We start from the raw sequence: 24360 nt of genomic DNA on the forward strand, positions 1-24360 counted from the left end.
AGCTCCATAGAATCACTGAGTTGTGGAATTGTTGGGTTTGGAAGGCACCTCTGGAGATCATTCCTGTTGCCAAGGCAGGGTCACCTGGATCAGGAGATTCAGGAACACATCCAGGTGGGGTTGGAATGTCCCTGTGCAGCTGATCCAGAGCTCTGCCACCCACAAAGTAAAGAAATTCTTCTCCTGTTGAGGTGGAACTTCTTGTGGTTCCATTTATGGCCATCACTTCTCATCCTACCACTGAAAATTCTGGTCTTATCCTCTGGCCCCCACCTGGTGAAAGTTCTCCCCAGAGAGGGAGACTCCTTGTTCTCCTCTCCTGTGCAGCAGTTCCAGAGCTCTGCCACCCATAAAGTAAAGAAATTCTTCCTCCCGTTGAGGTGGAACTTCTCGTGGTTCCATTTATGGCCACTACTCCTCATCCTGACACTGAAAATTCTGTCCCCGTCCTCTTGATCCCCACCTGGTGAGCATCCATCCTGTGGAGGGACAGGGCTGATGTGCGTCCACCCCCTGCCATCTCTGGTTTGCCCAAGGCTTTTCCAGCCCTGGAGCACAGCCCCATGATGGGGGCACGGTGCCACGTCCCCTCCACATCTGGTGGCACATCCAGCCTGGCATTCCTGGGGAACCTCAGCTCAGACTAAACAATAAGCCCGGCCCAAAGCCCCCAACAGGCCATGGGATTCTGTCTCCAGTGATGCCATGATGATTTTTGTTACCATTTCTTTTTTCTATCTACCTTTTATATATTCTTTATACCCTTAACATACATACTTGTAATTCTTCAAAGCTAATATCATAACATAATCCTAATAATCTACTAAGACAAAAAAACCAAGCATCCTAAAAAGCTCACATTTTAAAACCAAAAAACTTTACATTGTCTTAAAAAACCAAAGCCCCCTCTAAAATATGTAATACAAATTAAAATTACTCCTGTCTAAAAAAATTAGTTTAAAATAGAAAAATGTCATACTATTCATTTAAGCCTCTCATTAAAATATCTTTGTTAAATATGCTAATTTACAAAATCTATACAAGTGTATATGCCATCTATGATTTATATACATTTCAGCATATTCCACCCTAATGAATTATTACACCATAAAAATCCTTGTTGAATACCAAAATAAAAACTTTGTCTAACTCTTAATACGAAAACCAAAGAAAAGGCATCACCAGCAGAGTCAGCCCCTACTGCAGCCCAGGGCAGAGCTGGGAGATCTGTCCTAAGAGGGTGATTCTCCTTATTGGAGCTGCCTGTGTAAAATGTTATTAATTTTTGGTAAAAAGACATTGATTATCTCAGACTGATAATCCTTTTTCTCGCTGACTGGGTTGTTGGTGGGGTGGCTGCCTACCAAGCTGGAAAAATGGCAAAGTCAGGATGTGTGACTGCTTCAAGAAGCTCCTCTTTGCTCTGAAAATCCACCAGCTTAACACGAGCACTTGAGTGTGTGTGTGGGGGCATGGTTTGGCTCTGTTCTTGAGGCAAACATGTCGCCAAGGGGAAAAACAAACTCAGCTCACTAATACTACAACTATTTTGTTTTTTTGGAAGCTTTTTGCGTTGGCAGGTGCTAAATCAGAAGCTTTCCAGTCCGGGATAATGGGCTCATTCATAATTATCATTGCTACGTTTGGAATTGACCACTGAATTCCCAGCAACCAAAGGCTTTCTGATGGCAGTGAAATATAAAAATAATCTTCAAATAATGGCATAGGTCCCCACAAGAGTTGTGATCTCTGTCATTATTTAGGACTGTTGCCATCCTTGCTTTTTTATTTCCTGTCGACTGTGTCCAGAGCACTTAGTGGTGCTCTTTTAGCACTTTTTTAGCACTTTTAGCACTTTTTTAGCACTTTTCTCCTCTGCCTTGTCATTAGTGGGTGTTTCATTTTGATCAGGGCAGCATCACTGGGGTTGTTCACTATTTAAAGTTTAGGAATAGCTGTTCAAGACAAAACAGAAGGTAAGGAAAAGTCCTTAAAAAAAAAATTGCACCCTCACAGCCCCTTTGTGCTAATCATGAAAATCAGCAGACATTCCATAGACATGGGGGATTATGGTTTCCATACAAGATGTCACTTCTGTTTATGCCTGGCATGCTCTATTTTCCTAACTTTCTATATGATCCCTGTCCACAAAAGAAGGCACGTGTGGTTTGGGAAGGGCCCCATCTCCTGGTATTTCATATTTCACCAAACCACAAATACAACAGCCTTAAAAGCTCTTGAAATGAAATACAATTTGAGAAATGTAATCCATTACCATTATAATAGAATTTCTATAAAAATAATAAAAGAAAAACAAGAGAAAATAGGTCCTGAAAGTTATAGGCCAACTGGGAAGTCGTTGTGGCTTTGGCCTAGCTATCACCATGTCAAACCTCAGCCATGTCCCAGGCAGCAATCTAATTGTAAATTATGTATATACAGAACATCATTTCTTAGCTTTGGCTTTTCGTGACCCCCTTCCCTGCTTTCCCTTTCTTCACTCCAACCTGACACGTAAGAAATATTGAAGTGTTTGCACTAATGGAGAAATGACAACGTGCAGTCAAACTTAAACCAGCTGTTTCCCCACACTGGGAGCACAAAGAGCAAAGCTGGGAATATTTATAGCTTGACTGGCCTCTAGTGAGCCAGACTCTGACTGCCTGCATTTGCCACCATGGCCTTGAGGCTGGAAGCAGCTGTGGGTTGCAGGATGGCTGAGAAAAGCGAAGGGGAAGAAAATAAAAAAGAAAATTAAAAGATTGGATGCGCCAAAGTTATTGTTTGATTGGAGATGAAGGGTTGCTGTGTGTACAGCTCAGTGAAAAGCACCTTGTGTTGTGTTTACAGAAAGCCAGCAGCTCTGTCACAGGGGAAAGGAGCCAGAGGTGGCTCCAGGTGACATCTCTGGGTGACCCTGGGGAAACCTCATGTAATCTTGAGCACCCACTGAGCCCAGGGCACCCCATACAGGGGGGTTTGCCCCAGGTTTGGGTGCTCTGCTTGAGGGGGATGCCCCATTCCAGCCTCTCCATGGCCATGGCTTGCTGGGGCTGCTGGAAATGCAAAGCCCAACATGGAGCAGGGCAGTGCCATGACTGAATGGCCATGGGGGGACTGCACTTTCCTTTTTTTCTCATCTTAGGACTGCTTTTGTCACCTTATAGCAAAGATTAGCAAGACCGTCAACATTGTTTCAGCACCAGTTTAAGCAGATTTTGCCAGTGGTGTGTTTCTGAGGGACTTCCATGTCTTCCACAGACCTGGCAGCTTGTTCCTACCCTGGCCATCTCTTTCCCAGTTACTTACTCACCCATTTTTTTACTTTTTTATGTACAGCTCCCCAGCCCAGGTCACTGTGTGGGAGCAGATATTCTGACCAGTGTGAGTTTTCTGGCATTTTCATGGCTCTGTTGTGCTGGAGTTCTCTGTGGGAAATTTTGCTCTCACAAGAAGTCTTGGAGGGGAATCCAGAGGAGGCTCCAGGATGAGCAGAGGGATGGAGCAGCTCTGCTGGCAGGAAAGGCTGGCACAGCTGGCATTGCTCACCTGCACAGGAGAAGCTTTGGGCTGAGCTCAGGGTGGCCTTGCAGGGCCTGGAGGAGCTGACAAGAAAGATGGAAATTCACAAGGGCCTGGAGTGACAGGACAAGGAGAATGGCTTCAAACTAACAGAGAGTAGGATTAGATGGGATCTTGGGAATTAGGAGTTGTTCCCTGGCAGGGTGGAATTCCCAGAGCAGCGATGGCTGCCCCTGGATCCCTGGCAGTGCCCAAGGCCAGGTTGGACACGGGGGCTTGGAGCAGCCTGGGACAGTGGGAGGTGTCCCTGCCATGGCAGGGGTGGCACTGGGTGATCTTTAAGTTCCCTTCCAACCCAAACCATCCTGGGATTCCATGGTTCTCTGAGTGCTGAGGCCTCCAAAACACTCTGGAAGTGCTGTTCAGAGTCTCAGCATAGGCTTCTTCTCACCAGGCAGCATCTGGCTGTCCCCATTGTGTTTCAAAGTAATAAATTTTGGGGAAGTTTCAGGTTTTTCCTTCATGGGCCACTTTTTCAGTGACAAACTCCTTGGGGAGGAAGCACTGACCAAATTCACCACAACCTGAGTGGCTGCAGTGAATGAGGATGAGGCTGAGCAAGCTTTGCACTGCCCTCACTATGAGCTGACCTTGTAGCAGCCTCTGTAATCCAAACTGTGCTTATTAAACTTGTGAAGACATGTAGATATTTGGACAATACATTTTTTCTCATTTATTTCCCTCTGAAACTCAGAAATATTGAACAGAGGAGTTTATATTATGGGAATGATACACCCTACACATGTAGGGTTTTGCTGATTCCTAATCTGAATTTCTCTGACACCTTGCATTTCAGCACAGCACAGGTGTTTTATGCCACCTGGGGAAAATAGTAGCATAGTGAAAAGGAAAAAATGTGCTTATTTAGGAACTTACATCTGCTTGCATCAGAGTCAATGACTGGCAGAACTCCAGTCAGCTTTGGTAGGAATGGGTGATAAATTTAACTATCGAATCAGCTTGATTTTAAGTAACCCTGCTTTAAGGTGAGGCTTTCAAGTCTGAAGGAGAAAATACTTTCTCAGCAGATATTTATCATCTCAAGACTGGACAAAGTGTTCTTGGGTTCCATGACTGTGTGTAGCCTTACCTCTTTTTAACTTACTTTTTTTTTCTTTTTTTGTAAATTCCAGGTGTAACACAGTATATTTACAAAGGGCAAAAATAACAGGCAGCCGTGAAGAAAAACATCTCTGCTTTCATTTCAGACCTGGAGCTGGGGATGAATCACTGCAGAGCTGCACCCTTCACTCTGGGTACACTTTCCAAAAGCTGCTTTTCCACCCTGCTGCCCTGGTGGCACAGAAATAAAGCAGACTCACAGAAAGTCCTAAAAAAAACCCCTTTGTAGACAGTCACTCTCTTGTTGTTCTGGGCACTAGAAACACCATTTTCTAGCATCTGCTTGCATTTTCAGTTTTGCTTTCTGTGCTGTAGAAGTTTGTTCCAGGCAGTTGAGTTAAGCCCTAGCTCAGTGGTTTAGGGCACACACTCAATTTGAAGTACCAGAGTAGTCCTGTTAAATCCCATGGAGTTGATTCCATGCCTGAAATTAAGCGTGGCCTTAGGAGATTTGATGGATGGGGGATTTGCTTGTCCACCCAGTGAGCTAAAGGGACAAAACCCTTGACCATCTGCTTCTGGATTTTAATGAAAAGTTATGACTTATTTATGATCTTCTTCCCCACCCCTGTGTGTTTATATTCAGATCAAGAAAACCATCTCAGAAGCCCTGTCAGATTGCCAAAACCTCTGTGCTACTGGATCTTCCACATCATTTACTGCTCAGTGTTTACAAGAGTGTTTTTAATGCACCATTGCTTGTAGAAGTGCTGTGGGCTGCTCCTGATGGGATATGTCACTTTGGAGTTCCTTTAGCCCAAGTTTCTTCCCCAAGAAAAAAAAAAAATTAAATAATTTTGCCAGTTAAACTAAAGGATGTTGCTAGCTAAAAGTTCAGTGAATAAGCCAAATAGTTCTCTGTAAAAGAATTGCTTTTTGGAGTTGGGGTCCACATCTGCACAGGTATAAGGGCAGGTGGTGGAGGATGTTTCCAAATGTCCATAATTTAAAGTGCAGGCTCACTCACGCATTTATGCCATTTGTATTTGTGGAAGGGAAGCAGAAAAAGGCAACATTTCACTCACAGGGAATCATCACAAAAGCTCTCCTTCAGATTTTGTGTCTGAAACAAAAAGCAGCTTTGTTTTGCTCTCTTTGGACAGAAATGGGCTGCATCCCAGGGTTATATTTAGTGGTGTGTGGTAGGAGAGCAAAACTAAACCTGAGAAAATATTGCCCAAGTGCTCTGGTTGTGAGGGGAAGGGCTGAATTCACCACCATGCAGTGGCAGGTGCTGGCTGTGTTTTCCCTGTGGTTGTTTTCCAGTCCTGGGGCTGACAGAGCAGTTGCAGGGCTTTTACACAGGGCACATTTCATAGGGGGTGTCTTTAGAGGAATCCTGGAAAAAGTGTGTGAGGCCAACATTTTCCAGGCAGCATTGGAGGCCCTCTTCCTTCTCCTAACTATGATGTTGCCAACCATTGAATGATCTCAAAAGTAAAAAATATTTTATTTTTTTAACTGAAAATCAGCAGCAGTTGATTTTTTTTTTTCCTTAATATCTACCTTAACACAGAAGGGTAAAATTAGTAGAAACATTTTGTAGAAAAAATAATGTTATAATTTTTATTTTCTTGTAGTATTTAAGATGTACACTAATTTTTCAGCTTTCCAAGTGCTGGTTCTTTTTTTAAAACACTCATGTGAGAATTATAGCTGGGTTAGTTCCTGAAGCATGATAGTGCTGAGCAGTCAACACAACTGAGTCACAGAGCTTTGAAGGGGCTCCAAGAGAGATGGAGAGGGACTTTGGAAAGGGCCTGGAGTGACTGGACAAGGGGGAAAGGCCTTAAACTGAAGGAGGGCTGAGTTAGATGAATATTGGGAATTGGGAATTGCTCCCTGGGAGGGTGGGCAGGGGCTGGGATGGAATTCCCAGAGCAGCTGTGGCTGCCCCTGGATCCCTGGCAGTGCCCAAGGCCAGGTTGGACACTGGGGCTGGAGCCGCCTGGGACAGTGGGAGGTGTCCCTGCTGAGTGATTTTTAAATTCCCTTCCCACTCAACCCATTCTGTAATTCCACAATTCCATGAATCTGTGACTTGCCTCTTGTTCAGTGAGGCCACAGCACAATTTCAGGAGTTAAATGGCAGGGCTAAAGGAAAGCTTGTTAGTAATGAGGTATTGCTGAAGAAACCAATCCCCAGCTAACACCCTTCTTCCCTTGCCAAACAAACTCTTTACATTTAAAGGTATTCCCCATGGCTGAGTTCTTTATTTTGATTTTTGTAACAATTTTTCTCCCTCTGATGAAACACGTTGTAGACATTAAATTAAGGGACAAATATGTCTGTGTCTGCCAGAAAGAAAACTGTGATGCAATTAAAATGCCATTAGGGAAGCCCCTGTGGGATGTTAAACCTAAAGACTCTATTCAGAAAGCAAAGCCAAAATTAAAGAGGTGTCTGGTTGCAGATCCTCTGCAGATTTCCCTGTCTTGACTACAGTACCATGGAGACTGAGCTAGTCAGGAGCTGAAAGGTTTTTCCAGTCATGCGTGTGGTATTTTAAATCATGGCTTTGGCAAATATTCCCTTTTTTTTTGTGAGCCTTACATAGAAATGTGAATACATTGCATGACATGAAGTGCCACTGACTCTGGAACAGCGGTGGCAGTGGAGGTGGGCAGCTCTCCAAGCCTTGGACTGCTTGGACAATGGCAACTAAGAATAGTTTTCCCCCCAGAAAATATGCAATAAGTGTATTTCTGTGTTTCTCAGTTGGCTGTGACATGTTTGGAGAGGGAAATGCAGCTCCTTGCTGAACAACCTCATGACCAAGCCTCCATTCCATGTCTGGAATTAAATCATTAGTATTTATAATTTCTGGAGAGATAGGAGAGCCTGATCCTTTGGTAATAGAAATAAATCTATGGTTCATTGAACCTGGTTGGTGGTTTTAGACAACTGAAGGAATCTGCAGAGTCACTTGGTGGGGGGAACTGGGTTTTCCAGTTTTCCATTTCATTCCAGGTGATTTTCTTCATGTGATATTAATAAGGACTGGAATAATAATGGAAGCACACCTTTCTTGTCTGCCTAGGAATTCTCCAGATGACTGCAGCGTGGCAAAAGGAGGGAAGATGGTCAGCAGCTCAGACAGTGTTGGGATGAACTATGGAAGCTACATGGAGGAGAAGCACGTTCCACCCCCAAACATGACGACCAACGAACGGAGAGTCATTGTGCCAGCAGGTCAGACCCTCTGCACCAAATGCAAGCCCAAAAAAACTGCATTTTCCTCAACGTCACTAAGATTATTTGAGAGGGTTTGGAGAAAAGCAGTGATCAGGAGGGAAAGAGCAGTAGTTTGTAGGGGTTATTGAGAGAATGAGCTGAGGAGGATCAGTGAGGACACCTCCTCAATCTGTTCTTCCCATTTCAGCAGCAGAATGGGCTGATAAGAGGCACTCAGATCTTATCTGGCTCCTGTAGCTCCTTCTTGGAGGATTCCACCCTAAAGTGAGCAAAAGGAAGAAGCACCTCCATTTCTCATCCCAAACTGGGTGCAGGGTGTGTGGGACAGAGAGAGAAAGGATCACTGTAGCACAGGTTGTCTTTGAAAATACCGAAAAGTACCTTCTGTGGATTCAAACAGGACATGAAGAGCCTTTATGTGGGTTATCCCCTGAGTCTGGGCAGCATAAAACATTTTAATAAGCAAACTGACAACTCCACTGCAATGTAAGAGCACAATTGAGAAATTCTTGGTCAGCCTTGGCAGGCTTGGCTGTGGGATTCAACAGTTGATGGGACAAGAAGGCTGCTGCCTTGTTCTTGTTGCCTTGTCCTCCAAACAAACCTGGAATATTCTGTAGAATAATTAGCCTGCCTGTTTCCAAGTCACAGCATCATGGCATCTGTGGGTGTTCCTGAACCACAGGATGGGCACAGGGTAAACTCAGCACCTGCAGCCAGGAGGGAATGTTTGCTGCTGGTTCCTCTCCAGCAGAGAGGTGCTGGTGTGAAATATTTCTGCCTCTGCCATGTTGCTTAATATTATTACAGTTTTTCAGTTGCTTAGACATGCAAGAGTACTGACTGTGGCCAGTTTTGCAAGCTGTGATTATTTCAGTTATTTGTCAAGAAAGGTGTGGACAAATCTGTTGCAGTGTCCTCCTCTGCAATGGTATTGTCAATTCTGTTCTGGAGACAGGAGAGTGATGCTCTGAATAATAAATGTCCTGCCAACACTGAAATACAGAGCTTCTGAAAGTTCCAAAACCTTTCTCTTCCTAATGTTTGGCACTTTTTTAAAAAAGACTTTTAGTAATTGCTAGCATGGTTAGCTCAACAAGGGACTTTTTTATTTAGTGTATTCCTGGGGGTGTGTTTGAGATGGGTTTGAATGACTATCAAGGAACAAGATGGTCACAGTCTTGCCAGTTTGAAGTCATTTGAAGAAATTAATGGGCAAAAATCAGGTTTTTTTTGATTATTGCATAGGCAGTGTGCAGTTCATGTGGTAAAGTTAGAAGTAAAATTCACATTTCCAGTTGTCGTAACTTCCTATTTCTCATAATTAAGAAAAAAATTGAAAATTTTAAAAAATTACAGACATAATGGAAATATTTTGGTAAATTTCCTGGAGTTTGGTTGTTTACTTCAGAGCAAACTGAAGTTCTCAGAGTTCTTTGCTGTAGGTGTAGGCAATCTCGTCCAGACCTAGGATTTAACACCAGACTTGCATCTCTCTAGATTCCTGCTTATTTCATACCAGATGGAGGCATTATTTTAACTGTTTTTTGGTAGAATTCAGGAGGTCTCCACCTCTTTCAGACCAGCCTGAACAGCAGTGAAAATAGAGGGAATGGCACTGAAGTTAAGCCATAGAAAATCTATTTAGGCTGCCATTCATGTCCCAGATTTTCATGGGATGAGCCTTGGGAGCCAATTGACCTCCATGTGCTCCATTCTCAGCCTCAAGGATATCACAAAATCACTGAGTCATTAAAATGATACGGAAGAAGGTCCTGAAGAATTTTCCCCCTTGGCTTTAAACTTTTCTCTGCAAAAAGTAGAAATTCTTTGTGGTGTGAGCTGAGGGACCTTTGTGTTGTTGGTTCCTTACTCAAGAACAGGGAAAGATAGAATGGGAGAGAAATAGAAAATGAGGTGTTTACAGGGAAAAATTTTAAAAAAGCTTAAATTAAAATTAAGGATTCATTAAAAAGCATTTTGCTAAAAATCTCAGCTGTTTAGTTAGGGCTCTTTTTTCCCAGATGATTTCTGCCAATACTTCAGGTATTGAGTGCAAAACCACGCAGGTGTAGCTATGTACAACACAGCAGTCTGGGGGAAAAAAAGGCAGAATATTTTAATATTCTAATATTATTAACTAGAGACCCACTCTAGTTTGTGAAATAACTGCCTGAATCTGTGAGTTCTTATTTATCCTGTACCCAAGAAAGATTGTTTCAGACATGAGTGGAAATTTCACTTGAATAAAGACAAGGAATGAACAGAGAGTACCAAAACCTGTTCAGCTCCAGCTTGCAGTGCTGTCAGTGGGCCAGAAGCTCTGTTAAAAAGAGCTAAAAACAGTGGCTAAAAAGGCCTAAAAACAATGAGGCAGAAGAGCTGAGTGGGAGAAGGAACTCACAAAATTCACAGAATCCCTGGGTTGGAAGAGACCTCCAAGACCATCAAGACCAACCCAGCCCCAAAACCTCAACTGAACCCTGGCACTCAGTGCCACATCCCGACTTTTTTTACATCCAGGGATGGGGACTCCAGCACCTCCCTGGGCAGCCATTCCAGAACTTTATCATCCTTTCTGTAAATAACTTTTTCCTAATATCCAACCTATATTTCCCTTGACACAGCTTTGTTCCCTTGACAGGCTTTGTTGTTAGCACTGAGCTCTCAGCTCTTCACAGTTCTTCTCCCTTGCAGTCAGCACACCAAATTAACTCCTCCAGCAGTCAGTGAAGAGGAGATTATTTTTCATGGGTCCAGTGCCTCAGAATTGCCCTTCCCTGCCTGATGTTTTGCCTTGTGTCCCTGCAGACCCCACGCTGTGGAGCACTGACCACGTGCGCCAGTGGCTGGAGTGGGCGGTGAAGGAGTACGGGCTGCCGGACGTGGACATCCTGCTCTTCCAGAACATCGACGGCAAGGAGCTCTGCAAAATGACCAAGGATGACTTCCAGAGGCTCACCCCCAGCTACAACGCAGACATCCTCCTGTCACACCTACACTACCTCAGAGAGAGTAAGCCAGCCCTGTGTCGTGCCTGCACTCAATCCCAGATTTACCGCTGCGGATAATTGGGTTTTCCAAATGTCTGTTGCAAATGTTGCTGTTCCTAAGAGCATAACAGGGAGGCCAGCCCAAGTCCTGTTGAGTTTGATGGAAAGATTCCCATTAATTTCACTCATTTTTATTACAGACAAGAATTAGTGACTCTTTCTAGGTATCCATCTCAGAGAAAAATTGAGTTGAAGCATATTGAGCAGGAAGAAAAAAATCACATGGGGTTCAGTGCTGATGTTTTTTCTGGTCACGTACTCATTTCTTTCCATTTTAACTAAACAAGAGTGCAAACATTGATTCATAAAGTGAATTCCAGGCATGATTCTAAGGAATGGCAGGAGTTTGCTGTACTCTGGGAAGGATTGGGAAGATTCAACTGAATTGAATAAAAAAAATTCTGTAAATTCATGGAAAAAAGGCCCTGAAGTCCAAATGCAAATTAATTGTAGTGCATGGCTAGAATTTCAATGGGAAAAAAGGGATTACCTGGATTGAGGGCTTTCACCTAAGCTTGAGGAAAATTTACCTCAGCTTAAAGTTAAAATGAACATGGTTTTTAGAGAAAAAACCACCAAGCATTGCAACACCAGTGCGGTGCAGTCTCCTCCACACGCACACTGTCAATAACCAGCCAGAAATTTTGTGCATTCATAACAATAAATTATGATATTGGATAAATGAATGCCCTCATTTACCCTGTAGCCCACACACCTCCCTCCAAACTGCAGGCTGTTGATGGATTCACATTCAGGCAATCCTGTCAGGGGAAAAATATGGTTTAAAAAGATAATTCACGATTTTTTTTACATTTTGGTGTTGCTTTTTGTTTTGTTTTGTAGCTCCTCTTCCACATTTGACTTCAGATGATGTTGATAAAGCCTTACAAAACTCTCCACGGTTAATGCATGCTAGAAACACAGGTAATGCTGGCACTGCTCCCACTGCTGTAGGTCATCATCTTCTAAAAGCACAGGATTCCTTTCCATGGGCTGCTTGCTAAAAATTGGAGGTGGTAAATGAGGAGGGAGGCAAGAGAGTCCCCTCCCTGCTGTCTGTGTGTTTTCTGCACAGACACACAGAGAAAAGGTGAGATCACGCAGGGCCAGGTGGTGCAAAAATGGTGCAGGAATTTCTGGTGTCCTGCAAGAGGATGGGGGCCCTGACACAGCATAAACCTGCAGGTTTGGGGCCTTTCATCTGAGGATTTTTATGGTCCTTCTGTCGATTCTGCTGTGAGATCTACTCCATGGATCCCTAGAAGCTTCTTGGAGCTCAGAAGTGCTTTGGGCTCTGGGGGAATGGGGATGTTTCCCCTCCCACGAGCTAAATGTTGTGGGAATCAATAAAATTGCTCTTTAGGCAGTTAGCTCATCTCATTTTCTAGCTGCTGTGGGACTTGAGCTGGGAATTCCACTAAGGCTGATCTGAATTTGAAATTATTTTTGTTGATATTCACCTTTTTGTTAATTTGGCCCAGAAAAGTGTTGAGTGTAGGCAGGAGAATGACACATGCCTCATCTGTCTTTCAGGATGCAACTTAAAGTATTTATGAAAATAATTCAGAATCTGTTTTCACTTGCTGTAACAGTTGTGCAGCAGAGGATGGCATGGAATGGTACAAATAATAATGTGGTTTATATCCCTACAAAAGATATTTGGAATATTGCGTGATCATGCCTGAGGGTGTTAGTTATCTACAGTGACCAGAAATAACAATTCTCTATGAGAAAGGAAAAAGATAATACAAAGGATGATGCAAAAGAAAAAGAAAACAAAACTTGGATAGCAATGTTTCTTTCATATTTTATTTCGTTTTTCACTCTGAGTGAGTTTCATAGCAAAATTCAGTGGATTAGATCTTTCCCTGACGTTAGAGGTTTGCCACTGGTCGTAGTGGCAAACAAACCCCACCAAAAGCAAAAAAAAAGAATCAATTTATTTTGATGTGGTTTGGATAAGATTTGAATCCTTTTTAAAAATATTTGTACTTAATGGTCTTTTCCATCTCTGGCTTTGGAGATTCTCATTTGCCAAGCTGCTTCCACCTGTGGATATCCAAGTGTTGTTCAGCAGTTCTGTGTGTTATCTTTTTCTTTACGTGTGCACTGACAATGATATCCTGAAATTAATTTCACCAAAATCAGATTATCTGTCATTCGGGAGTGTGAATGATGGTGTGCTGATCATCAGCATATGGGAAATCAGTTGTTCAATTTTCAGTGGGTCACAAAAGAGTTAGAAAAAAAGTTCTTGAAATCAGCAATAATTGACTTTTTTGATTTTCCTGGAGAGAGTCATGAGAAGTCTATTGGTGTAGTCAGAGCAATTTCAATGCCTGAGAAAGGGGAGATTCCATTTCCTACATCAAGCTCAATATTTCTCATTTTTTCACTCTGTGGAAGATTAATGGGATATCTGAGGGTCTGACCCAAAAGTCTCTGTTGAAAATATGGACTTTTCTGGGAATGCACTAATGAAGGCAAAATGGTTTTATTTCAGGGGGTGTAAAGCCACCTTCCCAGGTGGAGGTGGTTGTGGTAGAAGGGATTTCCTGAGCTTGACTGTCTCCTTCTTAAAACAGATCTTGCACAGACTTTTATCCAGTAACTTGAATGGATTTACATAGATGTAGAAGATTATTAGAATTAACTTTTATATCTAACAGTCCAATGGCAGAAATTAGTTATTCAGATTCCTCACTCATTCATTCTACAGGAGGGGAAAGTATTGGTGGATTTAGGGACTGTGGAAATGAATTTTTAGGTGTTATGTTCTCTTCTTTCTCTTCAGGAGGTGCCACTTTTATTTTCCCAAACACATCCGTTTATCCAGAAGCAACACAAAGAATTGCAACCAGGCCAGGTATGAACAATGACCACTTCTTGTGTGCTGTGATCTTACTCATTTTGTCTCTTGAAATATCTCATTCTTTTTCCCTTTTCATAAATATGAGGCCCTATTTTGAACACACACATTATTTACTTTTATCACATATATATGTGTCTATATAATTGTGTAGAGTGAAATAATTAGAGTGAAATAATTAAGTAGAGTTTAAGAAGTCCATTTCTTCCACAAATCTCTGTCTTTGAAGAAATTGTATCAACTTTTTAAAGCACCAGGGAATCAGAAACCTGAGCTCTGTTCATTGGTTCTGTTGCACTGTCTCAGCACAGTCACCTGTCAGCTCTCTTTTTGTAAAATGAGATTAAAATTCCCTTTTATTTGAAGTCTATTGTGGAAAAATACTCTAAAAATGCAGGATATAGGCTTCTCCTGCTGTCTAAATTTTATTTGTGTTTGAGGCAAGCAGAACCCACAACAATCTGATTACGAGTTTAAGAGTCTTAAGTAAAATCAAAACATAAGGAAGCTCTTAAGGCTCAACATTTTGAAACCTGTGGAAGTTTTGTGGATGTGCTGATTTGTGAAAGGCTGATGGGAATAATTAAAGAAGGTGAGGACATGGCTATGAAGCCAAAGATTTTATTTTTATCAACTTCACCACAAAAAATGCTGGAAAAATGCCTAAACTGGACATTTGCTTTTCCAATAATGAGTGCAGAGTACTAATGGACATGAAGAGGAGTTACAGCAAATGCTGAATTTAAAGGAAATCCATTACTGAGCCAGAGGCAAAAATCCAAGTGCTCAGAAGGGACATGCACTGGAATTGGCTGAGCTCTGGTGAAAAGAGATATTGGCACATTAAAAAGGGAGTTTGAAGAGGAATTATTTTATTTGTGCTCTAGGGAAGAGTGCAGGAGGGTTCATGCAGATATTATTTAATATAGCCTTGTGTACATGTATATATGCATGTCTGTAGATTTGGTAATTGATAATTTGAAAAGAGAAAAAAGGAAATAACCACCAGGCCATTACATCAACAAATTCAACTTGTTTGGATCCTTGGAAATCAAACTCTACTAGAATTGTTTGTTTCTATTAATGGCTAAAAAGGGAACTGCTGATCCAGTGCATACATTTGGCTTTCATAAGGCATTCACCAAAACACCCCACAACTATTTATAATAGAAATTAAATCAGTGTATCATAAGAAACAAATTAAGAACTGGCTAATTATCCTGTCATCAGTAATGGACATCTTATGTTATTTAGGGATTGTTCAGCCTGGGGAAGAGAAGCTTTGGGGTGATGGAATTGTGGCCTGAAGGAGCCCCAGGAAAGCTGGAGAGAGACAATTTCCAAGGGCTGGAGGGACAGGACACAGGGAATGGCTTCCAACTAACAGAAAGTAGGATTAGATGGGATATTGGGAATGAGGAATTGTTCCCTGGCAGGGTGGGCAGGGCTGGGATGGAATTCCATCCCTGCATCCCTGGCAGTGCCCAAGGCCAGGTTGAACACTGGGGCTGGAGCAGCCTGGGACAGTGGGAGGTGTCCCTGCCATGGCAGGGGATGGAACAAAATGATCTTTAATGTCCCTTCCAACCCAAAAATTCCATGATTCTTTGATTTTGTTGTTACTTAAACCCAGAGATTCCTATACAGGATTCCTGTCCAGGTACCCAGGAAGTTCATTAGGGAGAAGCAACTTAGCAATCAATTAACAACTGAAAACACAAGTTGATAAATGCAGCCCAAGGCACAATTTATTTGCATATCTTACTGATTCCAAATTAGCCCCCTTCACTCATGAAGGAACAACTTAACAGAGTCATCATTATTTATGGCACAGCGGCAGCCAGAGTGAAAGTTGTGAACGAATGAAGAACCACAGTGGAAAATCCCATGGGAAATGTGGCTGTGCCACTGAACACCCCAGCAGTGTGGCCTTGCATGGAAAGCTGTGTCAATCATCCCTTATCAAAATGGCTTTTGGCAGAGTTTGGAGGTGCTTAGAAACGCCTGGGAAAGCCATGGGAGTATGGAAAAAAAATCTTTGGAGCATGTTGAGAGATACAGAGGTTTGAAATTGTTCAAATCACAGTCTGGGGTTGAGGAAACGATGTAATTATCAAAATAAAGAGAGTGACGGAGCACCTGCTTAGTGTCAGTATAAGAAGAAGTGATATTCCAAATAAATTAAACATTTTCATGGAGCATTAAAGCAGACTGGGGCACCCAGGAGCTCTCAGGGACACTGGGGAATGTCAGCACAAATAGGGATGAGAAAACAAAGCACAACTATGGAAACAGTCACCAAACATAAATCCAGAGGCCCCAAACTATCAGTAATTCCCAGCAGAAATGAACACGTAACATAAGATCAGAGGGACCTGATGTCTGCAGGAAAAGCTGTTCCAATGGAGAGGATTTCAGGCAAAGGCTGGAATAAGTCTGTATTCCACTGGACTTGAATGAAAATTCGGATTTTTTTGTTCCCTGACAAGGTCTATGATTTCCATATTTGTTTAATCCTGTGTGTGATAGAAAAATAAAATGTAAATTTTCGCTCATGGAAAATGTCCTAAACCACGTATCAGACACAATGAGCTCCTTAATTTCAGCATTTTTATCTAACTCACATTTAAAATGACACTTAACAAAATGCTTTGTGTCAGCATCTTTCTGCATTCACACAATTACTTCTGGAATTGCAGTTTAGTTTTAGGGTTTTTCTGTGCAGAACTAAACATTTTCTACAGAGAACTGTATTGATTTTGGAAATACTGTTTTAATTTATCTTTTACAAATGAAAGCTGATGGACATCTTCAAAGTCAGAATTTTTATTCAGAGAAAAAGGGGGGTTTTTTTGCAGAAATTCAGTTTTCTTTCAGGAAACTGTTTTGTTGGCTTATTCTGTGGTTTTCCTTTGAGTTAAATGTCACATTTCAAGCAGACTGCAATGAAGCTTTCCCATAACAAAGCACTGTTCATGTGAGAGCAAAAGCAGACCCTGGGGACAGCCACTTGACGACATGAAAAAGGTCAAAAATGAGGAGCAGGGGGAATAAATAAAGTTCAGTGGGAATCAGCCAAATCCTGGGGTGCAGTTCTGGAGGGATTAATTAAGCACAGCCATTGTTAAGGCACTACAATAGAAAATGGGAAATGGGCTTCAGTGCAAGGGAGGATTTCTGCAGTCACCTTTAGAGCAGGACATGAGGTTTCAGTGCCAATGAGGCTCCCAGGGACACCTGGCTGGGGTTTGTGTCACCAAACAGGAGCATTCCCACCAGGGAGCTGTCCCAGATAAGGACATGTTGTGCTGATGTCTCATGGACAAGAACAGATCTGCTTATCTGCAATAACAACGTGTTTATCAAGGCTGAACCAAGCATGGAGCTTTGCTCAGTTTCAAGAAAAGCTGATGATGTGATTTTTCTTTTCATGGAGAGGGCGTAGTCAGAAGATCATCTTGTGATGTGAGGAGTTCAAAGGCAAGGCAGTTTTCTCACAGTGCTGAGTTTGTACCAAGTGTGGTTCAAGTGCCACCAAGTACAAACACACACAGAGCATCTGCCAGGGCTCTCAGGGCACAGGTGTGTGATGGATGGGAGATCCAAAAATACAAGAAGAGAGCAGAGAAAGAGCAGAGAAAGAAAAAAAGAAAGAAAGAGAAAGAGAGAGAGAAAGAGAGAAAGAGAGAGAGGAAGGAAGGAAGGAAGGAAGGAAGGAAGGAAGGAAGGAAGGAAGGAAGGAAGGAAGGAAGGAAGGAAGGAAGGAAGGAAGGGAAAGAAAGAGAGAAAGAAAGAGAGAAAGAAAGAGAAAGAGAGAAGGAGAGAAAGAAAGAGAAAGAAAGAGAGAAAGAAAGAAAAAGAAAGAAAGAAAGAAAGAAAGAAAGAAAGAAAGAAAGAAAGAAAGAAAGAGAAAGAAAGAGAGAGAGAGAGAGAGAGAGAGAAAGAGAGAAAGAAAAAGAAAGAAAAGAAAGAAAAAGAAAGAAAAGAAAGAAAGAAAAAGAAAGAAAGAAAGAAAGAAAGAAAGAAAGAAAGAAAGAAAGAAAGAGAGAAAGAAAGAGAGAAAGAGAGAGAGAGAAAGAGAGAAAGAAAAAGAAAGAAAAGAAAGAGAAAGAAAGAAAGAAAGAAAGGAAGAAAGGAAGAAAGAAAGAAAGAAAGAAAGAAAGAAAGAAAGAAAGAAAGAAAGAAAGAAAGAAAGAAAGAAAGAAAGAAAGAGAAAGAAAGAAAGAAAGAAAGAAGTGTAATTGTGGTTGAGACAACACCTTTCTGGGCAGGGAATAGAAAAAGTGGAGGGAAAAAATAGGTTCTTTATGTCACCAAATCTGGCAAGGGAATCTGGAGAGGAGGTGGAGAAGGTGCCATGGAGCAGGGAACTGGCCAGGCAAGGCACAGGATACCTGCAAACCCCCAGAGCTGAGCGCCCTCTGTACAGACAGAGCTCAGAACCCACTGCAATTACAACCAGAGTAATTCTGGATTGATTTTGCCAGATGGTAAAGTCTGTAATAAACAGCAGTGTTGGTCTAAGCCTGGGCAGGACATCTGCAGGTCACACTGATTCGTCTTCTGCTCAGAGCTGGGCACCTGTAAAATTCACATTATTTTCTCTGAAGCTGTGGAATAGTCCTCAAGAAATCAGGGATACGAGGTTATTCATGATGAAAATGCAGTACAAAAATCAGTTGCAAATCTCAGCAAAAGCAAAGGTTTTGAAGTGTAGGGTTCTGGGAGGTGGCAGAGCTAACAGACTAAATAAATTAAAGGCAATTTGGTTGTGCATTTCACATTACACTTTATTTCCATGCAGTGCTTGCAAGTGGGCAGATACATCTGCCTTGCACAGAGCCAGGCTGGGGCTGTTTCTTTGCTTTCTGGTTTCATTTCCAAACATGAATTCTGAAATAAAGCACAAGCAGTGTTGAGAGTCAAGACATCTGCACCAACTTAGTTCCACTAGGTGGGCACTGCTACCTTCCTGAGGCCCTGGAAGTTACACAGTCTCTGATTTTGGCAGTAATTTTAGCTAATGTGTTAAAGTCAGCCATGGAAAAGCATAGGAAACTGCCAGAGATTTCTAAGGGTAAACCAAACATTTGAATTTACTACATTTGCTTTATGAAGAAAGCTTTTATGGTTTCGTTTCTTTCATTTTTTTTTTTAATATGGTAAAGCACTGAAATAAAATAGAAGTAAGGAGTAAATGAAAGAAAGGGAAATGAATATTTAGATGTGTAAATTTAAGGAGCTTGTCCCAAGAAGCAGAAAGGAATAAATCAACTATAGCCTGTCTTTTTGAAAGGAAACACTGTTAAATTGTTGAATTTGAGAGGGTTTAAGCATAAAATGAGCTCTTGGGGGACTTTTCCTGCAAGATTCTGCACAGATTATCAATGATGTCAGTGTGTGCCATTCCTTGGTGTGCTGGGCTGAGGAAGGGGACTAAAGGGAGTGCCCTGAACCTTTAAGTGATGAACTCTGTATTGTCTCTAAAGATTCTTTGCAGCACCTATTTCAGTGCAGCTCAGACTTGTGACAACAAGAGGCACCCTGCAGAGCACAACTGTTCTTTTTACTGTTGTTTTTAGAGATGTTAAAGGTTTTAACAAAGAATTCCCTGCCTGTTTCAGTAATTTTCCAAATCCTGACTCCCCTCAAACGTGCCCTTTTTGGACATAACCACTTTAGGCCATATCTGCATGAATAAATGTCTTTTTCCTTCACAGATTTGCCTTATGAGCAAGCCAGGAGATCAGCATGGACGAGTCACAGCCACCCCAGCCCACAGTCAAAAGGTAAAAGCATCTGCACAGCTGGGGAAACATGGATTAGGCTCCAAAGGGAATTACTGCAGCTCTGGAGGGGTTTTGTCTGTGCTTTTTTGGAAAGCCAATTGTATGGGCAATGCTGGGAGGTGTCACTGGGCAGCCACATCCTCCCTTAAACTCAAACTTCATCAAGTCCATCACCATAGTGTGACCGTGTTCACAGGGGCCTTAGGATGAGGAAAGAGACAAGGATCTGACTCTGTTTCAGAAGGCTTGATTTATTATTTTATGATATATATTACATTAAAACTATACTAAAAGATTAGAATTAAAGGTTCTTATCAGAAGGCTAGCTAAGAATAGAATAACAAAGAATGATAACAAAGGTTTGTGACTCGGGCTGTGTGTCTGAGCCAGCTGACTGTGATTGGCCATTAATTAGAAACAACTCTATGAGACCAATCACAGATGCATCTGTTGCATTCCACAGCAGCAGATAATCATTGTTTACATTTTGTTCCTGAGGCCTCTCAGCTTCTCAGGAGGAAAAATCCTAAGGAAAGGATTTTTTCTAAAATATGTCTGCGATGCCATAGAGCCTCAAAAAGCTTTTTATGAGCTTTCAATCCTGTTGTGTCCATCCTGGAGCAGAGGGCAGCAGGACCTCCAGGCCTGGGAATCTCTCATAGGTTTGGTAAGCAACTTCCTAACTGGAAAAATAACAATATGGGATTTTTTTTCCATTTTCAGCTTCTCAGCCGTCATCCTCAACAGTTCCCAAAACAGAAGACCAGCGTCCTCAGTTAGGTGGGTGTAATTTGCTTTGAATTCTGCCTGGGTTTGTTGAATATGATGAGAAGAGCATCCAAACTGCACAGTCTGGTTCAGACCACTCCAGCTGGAGACCACCAAAACCCCAGATGTGAATGGGGTTTGCTGTGCAGCTGGATTTGGGATGAGTGCAATGTTTAAAGGCAGTGACAACCTTCCAGAATGAAAATGCTCTTAAAACATTCCATCTACAATTTGGGTACAAAGGTGGAAGGTGGAGATGTCAAAAGACCCAAGTGGTTGAGATGGCAGCAGCTGGAAAATCTACATAACCCAACACAACAGAAATATTAGAGAGGTTCTTAATCTTGTTGGAAAACTGAGGAGAAAGCAGAAGTTTATGGGTTTTTAGAGTAGTGGTTTAGCAAAATGGGTGCCTTTTGTGTTTTTAGAGCTCCAAATCCCATGGGGTGGGACCTAATCCCTTATTGCAAATTCAGCTGGATTTTGGACAGGTAGCTGGAGAGCACTCCAAAGGTCCTGAGTCAGTCATGACTTTTGTTAACAGCAAAAGGTTAGAAGGAGGAAATAAAAGAGATTTAGAGGATATTCTTAGCTCAGAAGACTCTGAGCCAGGTTTTATCACATGGATTTTAGATCATTATTCTGGTTTTTGTTAGAGCTAAACAAGACTGTGCATGACTAGGTTTCATTAACTCATGCACAGACTGCCTGGGAAGCATTACACTGAATTTTGCTCAAACAGTGTTTTATCTAATCTGGCCTTCCAACCTCGAGAATCCTCCTAGAAATATACCAATGATTTATGTAAGTCCTGAGGACCTTTTAATGGCTGTGTGTGAGCTGCACAGATAATTTAAATGTGTAAGGAATGTAACCTGATTGTCTTCTTGGCTGTAAAAGCCACAGGGTCACTCAGTGCTTGCAGCCCCTCACTTTGGCTTTGGTCCTGCTGTCACATCCCTCCTTTTTTCCCTGTCGGACTTCAGGCCAAAATAAGTTTTTGTTTCCAGAGAGAAATATTGAGATGCTACAGGCATTGTAAGGCTGACAGAGGCTCTTGTGAAAACACCAGTTGCAGGGTTAATCCATGGGATCCCTCACTGCAATCCAGTGACAAAAGAGAATCACAGAATCACTGAGGTTGGGAAAGACTTCCAAGGTCATTGAGTCCAACCTGTTCCCCATCCCCACCTTGTTCCCAGCCCAGAGCTCTGAGTGCCACCTCCAGGGATAGGGATTCCACCACCAGAATGCTTCATAACAAAGTTTCCATTCTGAATGTATGCATCTGCACATTCTTACAGTGCAAAAAGCAAACGTCTGTCCTTGCACACCGAGTCTGAAAGGAAAACATGCAAATATTGCCATGCAGAGGGAGAAAATTGCTCAGGTGTTGGACCTGCTGTCCCACCAGGCAGTGTACACCGCCCCTCACAAGGTTCACACATGGTACCTAAAATATTTGACAATGCTGTTGCATGATTTTAAATCTTTCTTTCACAATTTTGTAGATCCATATCAGATTCTCGGACCGACCAGCAGCCGACTCGCAAATCCAGGTGAGAAGGGATTTTTGTGATTTAGGAGGCTTTCCTTTCTTTCCCTGCTGAGTGTCCCCACTTCAGCTGTAAGACCAGACCTGGAAGGGGATGTCCCTGATTTTCCCTTTCCTCAGCGGGAGCTGATGATACCCAGTGTTGCAGAATTTCTGAATTACACAAGGGTGGGACTGAGGAGTTTAGAATCATTAGGGTTGGAAAGGGCCTCCAAAGAGTCCAACCTTTGAAGCTGGAGTTCACTTCAGTTTCCTGAACATCAGGATTTGGTTAAGGAGTGTGAGAGACCCCATCTGGTCTCCAGTTGCTCCTCCAGAAGGGTACAAATCTCTTAACCACTCCTCATCAGCTGTGTCCCAGATTCTGTTAATCCACAACAAAGTATCATACTGGCCTTGATGAATACAAAATTTTGGGATGAAATATATAAGAAAAAGAAAACAAAAAACAGGAAAGTAAAATCTATTTGCAAATAATAACTGGGTCAAACACTTCAAAAATATTGTCCCATCTCAAGAAGGCAGTGGGGTGCATTGTGGAAAGGGAGGTGTGGCTTAGAACACAATCACAGACTCAGAGAGTTACTCAGGTTGGAAAATACTTCAAGGATCATTGAGTGCAGCCTTGGATTATGATGTTTTTGCTAAAGACAAGGGATCTCTGGGTGATTTAGTAGCTCTGCTTGGGCATTGTGCAGATTTCACTGCTCCCGGTCTGCAGGACACACACAGCACCAGGATCAACAGCCCAGCCCACCACAATGGACTGGCATTGTGTGCTCCACTTGTGTCCCTTGCCTGGACAGTCCCAGGGCACAACATTCCTCGTTCCACACAGATCTCCTCAGCCCCTAGTGACGATGGCTCTTTTTCCAACATTCTCATGTCTTTTCAAGGCCTGAAATTGCCAAAATGCTGATCAGTTTCCTTTCATTTCTCCCGACATCGAGCACAGTTCTAGATTAGCTGACTCTCCAAACAGTTTTGTGTGGCAGAGGAAAGTAATTGAGTAAGTGTTAAGAATAGGATTTTCTAAATGGCCTGAAGTGGTGGAGGTTTCCAGGCAACACTGGTCTTGACTGGAAGTGGGGGCCCACATCTCTTTTAATAAATCATAAATCATAGCTTGCCAAATTTTATCAAGTGTCCATTTGGTTGATTTCATTACTGTGAATGACATTAACACAATATGGATTGGGATTCTTTTTTAACATTTGGGTATGGAATTCCTCCACACCATCATTCCTGTGCTTTAACATGTTTTGTGTGTTTATAAATCGGTGGAATTACTCTCTCATTAAAAGGAAATTGACAGCAACCATTTATTTTCATAGGACTATATATTACATTTGGAAGGCAAGTGTTTATGTTAGAACATATGTTGGCTTGCTTATTCAAAAATTTGTGTTTTGTCCAGTGTTGAACTGTTTATTGATTTTCAAAGCCTAATCCTCTTGTTATGTTTCGTGTATTAAAACTTGCATGCCTTGCTCATACCATGGATTCTTTTGTTTGTTTGTTTATTTAATGCATGTTAATGGAACAGAAGAAATTCATTAAGGCCAGTTTGGATAAATACAATTTAAATGAATATGGGTTTCAGTTGCACTGAAGTATAAACTGCTAATCGGTTTCAGATGCTGCTCTAGCTCGATATTGTAATTGCTACTATAAGCTTTCTAAAGAAAAGCTTGTTTATTATATCCACATAGCTGGTTTGGATAAGAAAAAAAGAAAGAAACCCAACCTATTCCTGGTCAGAGACGTAGTTCAGAGTTAGCACATCCAGGCTGGTTGGCAAATTCTGCTGACACCGTGCTTGTGAAACAGATTGCATCGCAAGCTGCTTCAGCTGCATTTTGCATCATTTCAGTGTTGCTTTGTTAAGAAATGCTAAGCTTCTAACACGACCATCAGTGGCAAGGCCCTTTTAAATCTACTTTCAGTTGTCTAAAATGGACAAATTTTGTTGCCCTACCTCACTTTTGCAAAGTTCACAGCAGACTGTTTTCTTTTTGCAGTGGAATTGGCAGAGTGAGAAAAATACAACAGCAGCATTTTATGTCTTAACGTAAAATAATAATTTTAACTCATCTGAAGCAGAATGATGACAAGGATGTATTTTATGGACCTTTTCACTGTTCTTGCAGTTATTTTGCCCTCTGCTTGTATGCAGTGTAACAGCAAGCTAATAAGTTTCCGTTGTGCATTTCCCCAAATGCTGCAAAGGGATGATATGGTTTGGCACGGGCCCAGCTTGCTCTAAACTTCTCCATTTTGTGTGGGCTCATTCCATAGCAGGGAACATTGAGTTGCAACATAATGCTGTGAGAACAAGCCGAGTGTTTCGCAAGTGAAAGCTGTTTGTGCTGAACTTTGGAGATTAGTTTCCTAAATGAGCCCTGTATTATTTTCCCATCAATTGT

At 42.0% G+C, this 24360-nt stretch overlaps 1 protein-coding gene across 1 annotated transcript in view; it reads left to right on the forward strand.

Moving 5' to 3' along the window:
* ERG (ETS transcription factor ERG) overlaps positions 1-24360 on the forward strand; it is a 63360-nt gene that overhangs the window by 36685 nt on the left and 2315 nt on the right. Inside the window, exons 3-9 of the mRNA XM_054290054.1 lie at positions 7746-7897; positions 10712-10915; positions 11797-11877; positions 13748-13819; positions 19543-19611; positions 20335-20391; positions 21891-21938. Coding sequence (XP_054146029.1) covers positions 7746-7897; positions 10712-10915; positions 11797-11877; positions 13748-13819; positions 19543-19611; positions 20335-20391; positions 21891-21938 — 683 coding nt within the window. The remainder of the gene's footprint in view (positions 1-7745; positions 7898-10711; positions 10916-11796; positions 11878-13747; positions 13820-19542; positions 19612-20334; positions 20392-21890; positions 21939-24360) is intronic.

Source organism: Melozone crissalis, unplaced genomic scaffold (assembly GCF_028551555.1).
Source record: "Melozone crissalis strain CALT ecotype California unplaced genomic scaffold, PUWL_Pcris_2 ptg000075l_1, whole genome shotgun sequence".
Classification (NCBI taxonomy): Eukaryota; Metazoa; Chordata; class Aves; order Passeriformes; family Passerellidae; genus Melozone; species Melozone crissalis.